Source organism: Durio zibethinus, chromosome 12 (assembly GCF_047325235.1).
Source record: "Durio zibethinus cultivar Kanyao isolate XHJ-2024 chromosome 12, ASM4732523v1, whole genome shotgun sequence".
Taxonomy (NCBI): domain Eukaryota; kingdom Viridiplantae; phylum Streptophyta; class Magnoliopsida; order Malvales; family Malvaceae; genus Durio; species Durio zibethinus.
In genome coordinates this window covers 15,155,153-15,167,239 of record NC_143173.1, presented here as the reverse complement: position 1 = coordinate 15,167,239, position 12,087 = coordinate 15,155,153, and the positions used below count along the sequence as shown (strand labels likewise).

Genomic DNA, 12,087 nt, shown 5'->3' with positions numbered 1-12,087 from the left:
ATTACCTACACGAACGTTTCTCGAACTCCATATATATTCATTATCAACTTTCAACTGTTTCAGTTATGTCATTATCCTTCGTTTCATATATAAAGTAAAAAAAAGGCTTAAATACATAGAATTTAAGTATTCATCTCTTTGAAGCTTCTTTAGTATTCTTTGCTTACCTTCTTTCTCACTAAATCTTTAGATACTTTCACTGATTTGAGTGTTGGAAAGCATGTCTATAACTAATTCCGACACCAATGACCATGTTTTCTTTCTACAAGTCCTAGCTTCCCTTCACTTAACCTCCGATTAGCTTCCTTATAACTAAACACCCGAAACATTAGCAAAATTTTGTTCTAAAGTGATGATTTGATGGGATGTCAATAGAGGTGTTAGGCAAACCCTTTCTTAACAAAGGTTTCTAGTTCTATGGCAAGAAATCTACATGTCAACCTCTACTACAATCGAGTATGTGTAATACTTGAATTATGAAATAATATTAAATAATGAAATATTCAATATAAAATTTAGATTTTAAAAATTTTTAATGTGATATTTAAAATATTAATCTAATAACTAATGTAGTACTTTGAGAATTATTTGTTTACAACGTGTTATCAATTGAAGTTAACTATATTAAGGATAAGTATCACACTAGTTAATAGATTTATAATTCAAATATTATATTAAAAACTTTAAATTATTCAAATACTACATTAAACATTTCATTATAATTTAAGGATTATTTATAATATTAACTCAAATGTGTTATGTGATTGGTGTGTTCGCATAAATTATGATTAATTTTTATATTACATATATATTCAACACAAAATAGATGCGGTATTATTGGAAGCATTTAATCTATAATTTTTTTATTACAATTGTTTGATCATAATAAAAAATAATGTAAAAATCTGTATAAAATTTTCATGATTCCCACACAACTTTAAATTAAAATTAATTAATTAATTCATAATCATTTACACCATAATTATCCTTCTTTTTTTTTTTTATTATCTCTTTAGATGCTCATGAGTAATTAATTTTTTTCTTTAAAAAAATTTAAAAGATAGTAGTATTTTAAAAATTAAAACAGTAAAAGAAATTCCATCACGTGATGTTATTAATTGTTATCACCGGAAGGATGCGTATTTCATAAATATGTTATATTTGCCATAAAATAATTACACCAATTTTCCACACTTATTTTACCACCTCCAGTCGAGGAGTGTAACTATCGCGCACCGTTTAATATTTCATTCGTAATCCACACGCGTTCGTGGTGGATAGGAGGATAACATCCTTTAATTTTCCGAATGTTACCTTACAAACAGTGTAAGTGAACTAGGGTTTTATTGTTTTTTTTTTTATGAGATTTTTTTATTTTTATAATCATTTTGAATTTTAATTAATTTAGAATTGAGTTAAATCGAATCCTATAAAAAGAGTAAGCTCTTTCAAGTTTATTTTTTTCGTTTATAAGATTCGAAATCAATATCTTACTTAAAAAAAATCGAACTTTTTACTATTCATACCAACAAATATTTGTAGCTATATTATAACTATAAAAATCAGAATTAGAACAAACATTAAATCATTTAAGGTTTTGAGTTATCAGGTAAACAATTTAATTATTAGATCAATCAAGTTAATCATCGATTTAATAAAAAATATTATAAAAAATATAGATATTTTATAAATTTAAAATTCAAACTTTTAACTCAATTTATAGTTTAATAATTCAACCATAAAACTATAAATTTTAAGATACATCATAAACTACAAATTTTAAAATATAAAATTCATAGAACAATTAATTACTAGTTATAAATGAAATTACTTAACATTTTATTAAAATCATATTTTATATTTTAATAAGTAGAAACAATATTTATGTTTTAATAAATATAATAAATAATAACTAATAAATAATTATAAATAATTATTATTTATTAATATATAATAATTAAACTTTATGTAATAAAAAGAAATATCTATATATAAAATTAATAAAAATGAAACATTTATATTTATATGAAAATTAGTAAAAAAGAAATTAAAATCATTTTTATATTTTTTATATGAATGTATTTTTGTATTAATTTGACATATATACATTTTCTTTTATTAATTATTTTTTATTATGGTCAAATAATTAATATTTTTATTAACATTTTATTTTTTATTAATTTTATATATTATTAATTTTATAATTATTTTTAATTATGATATAAATTAGTAAAATTTTTATTAGATAATTTTTTTTTTGAAAATTGCTTATTTTTACACATGTGTAAGTTTTTTTTTTTTAATGTCATTATCTATATATCTAAAAATATGCCAACATATCATTAATATAAAGTTAAAAGGGCATTGACCGTAAAAAAAAAAAAAGAGTTGGGGGACTTATTTACATGAAATAGTAATAATATAAGAGCTTAATTAAATTATTTTGAATGCTTGAAGGTTTTTTTTTTATATTTTACTTAAATTTATTAGTTGGTGTTAAACCAATCCAGTTAAAAAAAACATATAATTTATTGGTTTATTATGTAAATAATCAATTCACAATGATTTAAAGTAATTTAATTGTAAAACTGATATAATTATAGAATTGGATCAATTTTAACATCGATTCATAAATTTATCCGATCGAAACAATGGTCTAGTCTGATTCTAATAACTATGATTATAACTTATAAATAATTATGTTGTGAATTAAAAATCTAAGAAAGATAATTATTTAATTTTTTTAAAAAGATTTTGTCAGTTTTTGAGTAATTGTTTCCATCACTTGGCTGTGAAGAATATTTGAGTTATGGTCTCATGTTTCTAAGCTCATAAAAAACTATTGGAATCTTATCCATAATTTAAAATGTTTGGACATTTAAAAAAAATTGTGGAATATGAGAAAGAACTTTTTTTATTATTTAAAAGAGAAATTGTTAAATACATTAGCAGTTTTAATTTTATAAATGAGATTAAGATGACGATATATGTATTTTAATATATATTTAAAAAATAAAAAATTTAATTAAAAAAATAATTGGGATATAATTATCTTTATCTCATTGATAAAATTTAAAATTTTATTATTAATGTGTTAAATAATTTTTTTATTAAAAAATATGAAACATATTATTTTGATTGGTCTGGTGAAGAGTTGAATTTTTAAATTTAATTATAAAATATTGTATTATTTATATAATATTATTGCTTTTGTTTTTATGGTTTCGAATTCAAATGGTTTAGCATATTTCTGTAAAGTAAAGGTTTTGTTGTTCCAAATAGTGTAAAAAAAAATCTATAATCCTTTATTTCTTGCTTAAAAATAAAAAATAAATACAATAATTTAAAACACGACATAACAATACGATATGAAAATGAAATATTAAATGACACTACTTAAAATTTTAACAAAAATTATATATGATTTTAATAAAACAAAAAATATATTTTATATTTTCGTATTAACATGAATTGTGACATATAACTTTTATATAAAATACAATATAAATATATGATTTTTAGTATTTTATATTATATATATACACAAATATAAAAAAAAAAAACAAAAAATATTGATTTTTGTAAACATGCAACATCTTTTGCAATCTAATATTGATAGAGAATTATTGCTTTTTTGCTATGATATGTAGATAAAACTTTGAAAATGATGCACAATTGCTTGTTTCTAAAGTCATCGCTCGCCAATTGATGTTTTCACTTTTGCACTTAGTCATTTGCTTGATTATTTCGTTTTATATATATCCATTATTTCAATTGAAAAAAGGCTGAAATAAAAGGAGTATAAATATTATCCTATTGCATTTATAAATTATTATTGTTAATTTCGTTTAATTTTTAATTTCAACAGTGTCCTAACCCTATATATTTCAAGCATTATCTGTTTTTCTTCTTTTTAAATGCCAAATATGGAACAACAGATTAGTAAAGGGTAATTAAAGAAAAAAGATAATTACAATCACAAGTCTTTTTATGTAAAAAGAAAATTAATATAATTTAAATAAAAATTAGAGATTAAAACTCGAATTAAGTCTTTATTCTAATTTTATCTCATCTAAACAAAATTTTTGTTAAGCGAAAATTATGTTTGAAATATATTTAATAATTTTAAATTAAATATAAAAATGATAAAAACAATCTAAAAATAATACAATTTAAATTTTGATAAAAATTTTATGAATTTAATAAAAATAAAAAATAAATATAATATATATACATGAATTAGAGTTTAATTTGAAACTATCTATTAAACAAATTGAATTAAATTAAAACTTAAAAAACCTTTTTTTTTGACAAAGTTCAAAAAAAAAAAAAAAAACCAAAACTAGAAGAAAAGACGGCTTAAATGGTACTTTGTTCGTTGTTACCGTTGCAGTTATGTTTTGTCGTTTGGTTTTTTTTAAGTGTTGTCGGATGCTTTCATGATCCACTTCGGGTCTCACATTTTCTAGGTACCACAAGTAAATATCCTCTAAAAATTTGCCAACCTGTTGTTTTTTTTTAGTTTGTTCCCCTTTTTGCTCTCTTTGTTTGAAGCATTCTTTGGCAAGATCCGCTTCCTCTTCTTCCTCTCTCTTTGATTTTTTTTTTTTATGCATTTTGTTTTGGTAGAGAGAGAGAGAAAGAGAGAGTTCCATTCTTTTAACAGAGATCTTGGAATTTTCCCATGCACAGGTACTGGAAATTTTCAGGTTTTTTTGGACATATTTATTGAGTTTTGTCTTAAAAAACTGTTTAAATTTGGAAACTTTGATATGGGCTTTGTGTTTTTAATGAAGATTTTTCAATTTTAGAATCAGGGTATTTCATTTCTCAGATTTCAGAAATTTCTAAGGTTCAACAAGGCAGTTTCTATAAATTTTCAATGCATTCAACAGTTTTTTAATAAATTTTTTAACCTCTTTGTCTCATTGGGGATTGAAATTACATGGCTTTTCTTGGTTTTGAAGAAGAATTATTGACAGATGGGAAAAAAAAGAGGCTGGTTTTCTGTTGTGAAGAAAGTTTTGAGCCCTGAGTCCAAGAAAGATCAGGTTTGGATGATTTATTTCATAATTCATTGGATAATTTTTTATTTTTTTTGGTTTTTCTAGAGAGGTTTGTGGTTTGTAATTTCATTTTTGGTGCATTTTATTTTACCAGGAAACTCCAAAATTAAAGAGAAAATGGTTGGGAAAAGGCAAGGACTTGGGGCCGGTTTCTTCGCCTGAAGAAACTGAAGTGACTGCATCTTCTCCTCTTTCTCCTCCCATTGAAGATGTCAAATTAACAGAAGCTGAAAATGAAGAAAGCAAACATGCCTACTCGGTGGCTCTTGCCACTGCCATGGCTGCTAAGGCTGCGGTTGCAGCTGCTCAGGCGGCTGCTGAAGTTGTTCGCCTCACTTCTCTGCCAAACTACCCGGGAAAGTCAAGGGAGGAAATAGCTGCTATCAAGATTCAAACTGCATTTCGTGGATACTTGGTATGGAATCCCTTTTGTTTATTTTTTATGTTATATATACATGAGATGAAACAATTATGAAAGTATGAGAGACCGAGTTCCTATAAGTAAAAATTAAAATAACAAATCAAAATTGATAGATTGAAAAAATTTTAAAATTTTTTTAATATATTTATTAAATATATATTTTTAATAAAAATATTAATAAAATTGTTATCATTAAATATGTATTGATAAAATTTGAATTATAAATAATATTTTTAATAATTATTTTACATATTATTAATTTTATATTAAACTCTATCAATCGATTCAAATTTTTTATTAAAATTTTTATTTATTCATTTTATAAAAATTTTATGAACTCCATCTATAACTCTTCATGTAAGTTTTATCCGTTTGGAGCTCTTTGTTTTTTTTAATTCAATTTGCTTCATTTTGTTATGACAAGAAGGCATCATAAGATTTTGCCTTTTCTTTTGTGAACTTAAATATGGGCTTTTGCTAAATTTGTTTGTTCATTGTCACTACTTGAAGTTTGACCCTTTTTTTGGGGAGGGGGGGGGTGTACAAAGGAGGCTATAATTTGAGATAGGAAAAAGATTTGAATTTAAAATTTATTCGATATCATTTTTTAAAAAATGATTGTATGAATTAATTGAATTAAATTTTATATTAAATTAAACCTTTTTCATTCTAATGAAATTATAACTTTTTAAGAATCTATTGATTTTCAAATGCTCATTCGACTTTTTAATAAAATTCAACACCTTGCATCTAGGTGTATGGGCCTTGAATTTATTTTTTCTTTATTAAGAGTTTTAAATTAGAGTGTTCATTTGATTGGTTTGATTAATTTTAAATCAAATTATCTAAAACTAAATTAATTAAATTAAATTATTTTATTTTTATTAATCGAACTAAATTTATTAATTTTGAAAATTAACATACTGAATTTAATTCGATTAATTTTTCTAATTAATTGAATAATAAATATATTTTTAAGTTAAATTATATTTTAAACTCTTAATTTTTTATATTTTAAACAAACTAAATAAAATTATCAAACAAAATATTTAAATATAAAAGTATTATATTAAAAACTCTAACCACTTATGAAATAAATGATCAATTTTATTTATTATTTATTATTTATTTGAATTATATTATATTTCGATTAAAATTTTGATTAATTCGATTTTAAAATCGAATTAATCAAAAATTGAAATTCTTTTAAAATCATTTTCATTTATTGATCGAAATTAATTTGATGATTAATCGATTAATCGAATTAAATTGATTTGATCGATTTATTTGATTAAAATAAAATTATGAACGCTTTCTGCATTAGTCATGTCTTGCTATTATGTAAATTTCGAATCATGATAATTTTGAAAGGTGTTCTGTTCAATCAAGGTTATAAAATAGCATAATGATTTACAATCATAAATTCCATGAAACATCCCATTCATAAGGAATTACTTGTATTTATGCGACGAGTTGTTGCATTTGAGTTCTCAGGTTAGGAGGGCATTTTGAGCTTTGAGAGGACTGGTGAGGTTGAAATCATTGATCCAAGGACAATCTGTCAAGTGGCAAGCAACTATTACATTAAGATGCATGCAGACTCTAGCTTATGTGCAGTTCCAGATTCGTGCAAGGAGGCTTAGAATTTTATAATATTGAATTTATGATTAAATAATTATTTATAATAAAAAAAATTATGAAAATTTTGATCATTTAATCAAATCGAATTGATTTTGATTAATTTAGTTATGATCGATTATTTAAAAATTTTTGATTGATTTAATTATTTATAGAATGAAAATCAATTAATTTTTTAAACTGAATCATCAAACCATCAATTGCTCACCCTTATTTGTAGTTTGTAATTTAATTGTTGGGTGCATCTTATTTTTACCAGGAAACTCCAAAATCAAAGAGAAAATGGTTGGGAAAAGGCAAGGACGTGGGGCCAGTTTCTTTGCCTGAAGAAACTGAAGTGACTTCACCTCCTCCTGTTCCTCCTCCCATTGGAGATGTCAAATTAACAGAAGCTGAAAATGAACAAAGCAAACATGCCTACTCGGTGGCTCTTGCCACTGCTATGGCTGCTGATGCGGCGGTTGCTGCTGCTCAGGCGGCTGCTGAAGTTGTTCGCCTCACTTCTCTACCATGCTACCCGGGGAAGTCGAAAGAGGAAATAGCTGCCATCAAGATTCAAGCTGCATTTCGTGGATACTTGGTATGGATTATCGCCTTTGTTTATTTTTTATGTTATATATACATGAGAAGAAACAATTATGAAAATATAAGAAAATTCCAAGTATTTCAGTTTCAGGCCGGAAAAAACTTAAATGAAGTTTTACAAATAAAGTTTGAAGTTTTTATTAGAAATGAGCAAATTAAAATTAATAAATTAAAAGATTTCATAACATAGATCAGGCTAGAAAAAACTTAAATAGAGTTTATAGGAAAAATTTATAAAATTTCTTATTAGAAACAAGTAAATAAAAGCTGAAATGAAAATCAAAACTAATAAATTAAAAATTCTTATCATATAGATTACGAATATAAAATTTGAAAAAAATTTAATAAATTTTGATATATTTATTAAATAAATATTTTTAATAAAAATATTGATAAAATTTTTATCATTAAATAAGTATTGATTAAATTTAAATTATAAATAATATTATAAATAATATTTTATATATTATTAATTTTCACATCAAAATTTATTAATTTATTGATTTAATTAAAAAATTTTTTTAATCATTTATAGTAAAAAACTTCACGAAATTTACCGTTTGGGGCTATTTGTTTTTCAATTCAATTTGCTTCCTTTTGTTATGACAAGAAGGCATCATAAGGTTTTGTCTTTTTTTGTGAACTTATATATGGGCTTTTGCTAAATATGTTTGGTCGTTGTCACTGTTTGGAGTTGGAGCTTTTTTTTTTTTTTTTTTTTTCGGTGCAAAGGAGGTAGGGATTGCAATCAAGTCCGTCCTCGACGGGTTTTGGCCCGATCCGACTCTATAGGATCGGGTTTTTTTTTTAATTTCGGATTTCAGGTCGGGTTCGGGTATGCCTAAAACCCGACCTTACCTGACCCGACATTATTAAAAAATTATTTTTTAATTAATTAATTAATTATATATATATATTTATATAATGATATTTTTAAATATTTATATTTAAAAAATAATATTTTATATTTTAAAAAATAATATTTTATTAATTTCGGGTCGGGTCAGATCGGGTACGGTTTACATATTGTCGGGATCGAGTCGGAGTCAGGTATTAAAATAATTCGGGTCGGAGTCGGGTTTGATGAGCAAAAAATCGGGTCAGGTTCGGGGCGAGCAAAACCCGTCCCGAACCCGACCCGATGCCATCCCTAAAAAGAGGTCATAGCTTGGGAAAGAAGAAGAATATAAACTTTAGATTTATTGAATATCATTTTTTAAAAATAATAACATTAATTAATTAAGCTATATTTTAAATTTAAGTTGGAGCCTTTTCATTCTAATGAAATTATGACTTCTTAAGAATCTATTGATTTTCAAATGCTTATTCTGACTTTTTAATAAAATTCAACACACTGCATTTAGGTGTATGGGCGTTTCTTGAATTTATATTCCCATTATTAATAATTTCAAGTTAAGGGTATTCATTTGATGGGTTTGTTTAATTTCAAAATGAATTATTTAAAATTAAATTAATTGAATTATATTATTTTATTTTTATTAATCGAATCGAATTTATTAATTTTAAAAATTAAGCGATTGAAATTAATTGGGTTAGTTTGGTTAATTTTTTCAGTTAACTTAATAATAAATAGATTTAAATTAAATTATATTTTAAACTATTAAATTCTTATATTTTAAATAAATTAAATAAAATTATTTGATAAAATATTTAAATATCAAAATATTATGTTAAAAACTCTAACAATTTATGAAATAAAATGATCAATTTCATGTATTTTTTATTTTATATTTGAATTACATTATATTTCGGTTAATATTTTGATTAATTCGATTTTATAATCGAATTAACTGAAAGTCGAAATTCTTTTAAAATCATTTTCGTTAACTGATCGAAATTAATTTGATGATTAGCCAATTAACCAAATTAATTCGGTTCCATCAATTAATTACTTAAAACCGAAGTACGAAGACCCTTATTGTAAGCTTTCTGTATTAGTCATTTCTTGCTATTATGTCAACTTTGAATCATGATGATTTTGAAACGTGTTCTGTTTAAGGAAACTAAAAAGCATAATGATTTACATTAATAAATTCCATGAAACATCCCATTCTTGAGCAATTACTTGTATTTATGCTATGATTTGTTGCATTTGAGTTCTCAGGCTAGGAGGGCATTGCGAGCTTTGAGAGGGCTGGTGAGGTTGAAATCATTGATCCAAGGACAATCTGTCAAGCGGCAAGCAACTACTACATTAAGATGCATGCAGACTCTAGCTCATGTGCAGTCCCAGATTCGTGCAAGGAGGCTTAGAATGTCAGAAGAGAACCAGGCTCTTCAGCGGCAGCTCCAACAGAAACGAGAGAAAGAGCTCGAGAAGTTGAGAGCTTCTGTAAGTGCCTGGATTTGCACATTTTACCCTTTTGACTGTAAGTTTTATTGTTTACACGATTAGTAGTTTCGTAGTACAACTTCTGTAATGTAAATATGATAATCTAAAACATTATACAATAATACAATATAAAAACGATATGAATAAAAGACACAAAGATGATGCGATTTAAAATTTTAATAAAAATTATAAATAGATTTAATAAAACAAAAAAAAAATTTATATTTTGATATTGATACGAATTATAACATATAATTTTTGTGTATAATATAATAAGATTACATGAATTCCCAGATACTAAATGTACAGATTGGTTTTTTAAACATATGTTTGACAGATGGGAGAAGACTGGAATGATAGTACAAAGTCTAAGGAGCAAATTGAAGCAAGACAACAAAATAAGCAAGAAGCGGCTATGAGAAGGGAAAGAGCATTAGGTTATGCATTATCGCACCAGGTATCGGGTTTTCCCTTTTGTTAGGCTTTTCGTTCGTAAAATATGTATTGAATTTCAATGTTTTAGTGCTTACAAACTAACCTAAATGACCATTTTTTTAACAGCAATCATGGAAGAACTCTTCTAAATCAGTGAATCAAACATTTATGGATCAAAATATTCCCCATTGGGGTTGGAGTTGGTTAGAGCGATGGATGGCAGCCCGGCCATGGGAGATCCGAAGCACAACAGATAACAATGATCGTGGCTCAGTTAAGAGTATGGGTGCCCGTTCCATGTCCATAGGTGAAATCAGCAGGGCTTATCCTCGAAGCCCAAAATCAAGTCGATCTCGCAGCCGCCAATCCCATTCAACTCCACCCCCCAAGGCACCTTCTGTATCATCAGTTTCCAGTAAAATAAGAGTGCCAAGCACAAGGGGGAGTCAAAGGGGAGGCGACCAGGACTCGAGGAGCATGCTCAGTGTCCAATCTGATCGTCAAAGGAGACACAGCATTGCAGGGTTATCAATGAGAGATGATGAGAGCCTTGCAAGCTCACCTGCAGTTCCAAGTTACAAGGCATCGACACGGCCAACAAAAGTCAGGTCCCCATTGCCAAGTCCATTGGGATTAAAGAAAAATGGGACACCCGAGAGGGGACCGGCTGGCTCAGCGAAGACGCGGCTTGCATTCCCTGTATCCCCAGGTATGAACAGGAGACACTGGTCCTCCTAAGGTGGATACCAAAATGCAGAAAGAAGAGAAACCGAGCAATGGAGGATGCAGGTAGTGGCAATGGAAATGAAGAACTTCTGAGTTCAGATATATATACCAATAGGAAACCAAAGAAGAATGAATAAAAGATGTCTTTGTTTGTTTGTATTTTTGTCTTCTTTTAAAAGATGTCTTATTGACAAACAGTTTTAAGCTTTCAATCATGTCAAGTGGTGAAAAATAACAAAATATGAAATATATTTTTCCGGAATTAGTAAATGAATATCACCTAAGCAACTAAAGCGAAAAGTGTGGCACTTTGATGAAGATTGCAAGTGTGCTTGAAGATATATGGTATGCAAATTAATCGAGCTAAAGAAATTGTAAAGCCCCTCAAAGGCCTAGCCTAAAAGTTTCGAGTGGTGAGATAGAGGTTTTGTAGTATTAACTTGAACAGATATAAAATGTTTTAAGTTGAATCACATTCTCATTTCTTTTTTTTTTTAATGATTTCGCGGTTCGATAGTTTGACATATGCAAATGGTTCAAAATTGTGCATAAGCTTATTTATTTTGTAAACCATAATGCTTTATATGCATTTATATCAAGTACGAATAGAAATGAAAATAATAAATCAATATTAGCAAACTATTTGAGTTTAATTCAGATAAAATTCAAATTTTATTCAATTATTATTGAATTGATTTTGAGCTTAAATAATTTGATTTATCGAGTGAATTAAATTTGAACATGTTAATATTTGATTCAATTAGCTCATAAATTTAATTGATTATCATTTTTTTTAATGACTTCGCAGTTCGATGATCTGACATATGCAGATAGTTCAAAATTGTGCATAAGCTTGTTTATTT

The 12,087-nt window shown here is 26.1% G+C and overlaps 1 protein-coding gene across 1 annotated transcript; it reads left to right on the top strand.

The window, feature by feature from the left end:
* Nucleotides 1-4,562: 4,562 nt before the first annotated feature.
* On the top strand, nucleotides 4,563-11,496 carry LOC111297114 (protein IQ-DOMAIN 3-like). Its single transcript, XM_089741632.1, has 7 exons — nucleotides 4,563-4,692; nucleotides 4,968-5,051; nucleotides 5,161-5,481; nucleotides 7,385-7,705; nucleotides 9,836-10,063; nucleotides 10,401-10,520; nucleotides 10,625-11,496. Exons 2-7 carry the CDS (start codon nucleotides 4,983-4,985, stop codon nucleotides 11,234-11,236), a joined length of 1,671 nt encoding a protein of 556 aa, XP_089597758.1. The 5' UTR covers nucleotides 4,563-4,692; nucleotides 4,968-4,982; the 3' UTR covers nucleotides 11,237-11,496.
* Nucleotides 11,497-12,087: the final 591 nt, after the last annotated feature.

Bases quoted from the DNA above. Each gene is read 5' to 3' on its own strand.
- LOC111297114 (XM_089741632.1), top strand. From the start codon at position 4,983: ATGGGAAAAAAAAGAGGCTGGTTTTCTGTTGTGAAGAAAGTTTTGAGC. The intron at 5,482-7,384 runs GTATGGAATCCC...TATTTTTACCAG, and splicing joins CTGCATTTCGTGGATACTTG to GAAACTCCAAAATCAAAGAG. The intron at 10,521-10,624 runs GTATCGGGTTTT...TTTTTTTAACAG, and splicing joins GTTATGCATTATCGCACCAG to CAATCATGGAAGAACTCTTC.